At 43.4% G+C, this 1,105-nt stretch overlaps 1 protein-coding gene across 1 annotated transcript; it reads right to left on the bottom strand.

Annotated features, from left to right (window-relative positions):
• Positions 1–227: 227 nt before the first annotated feature.
• hfm1 (helicase for meiosis 1) lies at positions 228–562 on the bottom strand (the record flags this gene model as incomplete). The annotated part of the gene is given in 1 exon segment (XM_014025919.1): positions 228–562. A coding segment is annotated over 1 exon segment (335 nt), but the record flags the coding sequence as incomplete, so codon positions are not given.
• Positions 563–1,105: the final 543 nt, after the last annotated feature.

Below are 1,105 nucleotides of genomic sequence, written 5' to 3'. Positions count from 1 at the left end.
CTTTAACTATATTCTTAATAACTTTTACTAGATAATGATGAGTAAATATTACATGAATTTGTAGCATTTAAATTTACTTAACAAACATTAGTGCAAATTTGTTAGAGGATTTTTTAATTACATCTTACAATTTATTTTTTTCAGAGTATCAGCAGCAGAGCTGTCCTATCAAAGCATCATTTGATGGAGCAGCGCCTGTCTGTGAGCGTGTCGGTGTTGAGGGGAACCTTGTATGTGGAGCGGCTGAGGCATCATGGGTGAAACCAAGGCTCTCTTTGTGCCCTTGTCCTGCGTTTCTGCACACATTGCCTGACGCGGGGGTCGGGCGCTTGCTGCAGAAGAGCCCAGAGGAGGGGGCGAGAACGGGGGCTTGAACAGGAAAGGAGCTGCAAGGCCAACTGTCACTTCCGGAGGCTGGAGAGCAGGATGTGTCGCTGTCATGGCAGCCTGACTGAGAAAAGTTTGAGGCCTGGATGTTGTCTGGCAGATGCTGCTGCCGCTCTGGAGGTCACTGTTGGTTGAGGAGTTGCCTCTGCTGGCCCGAGCTTGGATGTTGAACAAGCTGACGTGGGAGTGAGGAGAGAGAAAGGAATTAAACAATGAGTTTAAACTGAGAAAAGAAGCATTACAGCCTCTTGTAATGAGGTCAACATGCTGGACGTTTTAGTGTCTTCTCTTCAACTCTCCACTGAGCCTCCTTAGGATACTCTAATTCAGAGATTCTTAACCTATGAGCCGCGACCCAATTGTGGGCTGTGAGCGCCACCTTGAGGGCCTCAGAAGAACAACACTTTTTAACTTTGGGCCACAGAGGGCCATGGGACCACATTGATTTTGACGCAATACACTTTCTCACCACTAGTAGCAGCAGTGCACCTTTCAGATGTTTAACAACTTTTTAAWATGTAGAAGAAGAACCTTAGAAACCTGCCGAGAATGGAAACTGATTTTAAATGAAAAGTAGAAGCAWAAAATGAAAGTAACTCATCAAAAAACACCAAAGTTTGTCACTAATATGAAGAGCAGCTTCTGGTTTTACCATACAATATTTTAAAAGTTCAAAACATTATCAAATACATTTGCAGAACTATATTTTAATTTGCAC

This window comes from Austrofundulus limnaeus, unplaced genomic scaffold (assembly GCF_001266775.1).
Source record: "Austrofundulus limnaeus strain Quisiro unplaced genomic scaffold, Austrofundulus_limnaeus-1.0 Scaffold510, whole genome shotgun sequence".
NCBI lineage: Eukaryota > Metazoa > Chordata > Actinopteri > Cyprinodontiformes > Rivulidae > Austrofundulus > Austrofundulus limnaeus.
Note: the sequence above shows the minus strand (reverse complement) of the source record. Positions and strands in the feature narration are given on the sequence as shown.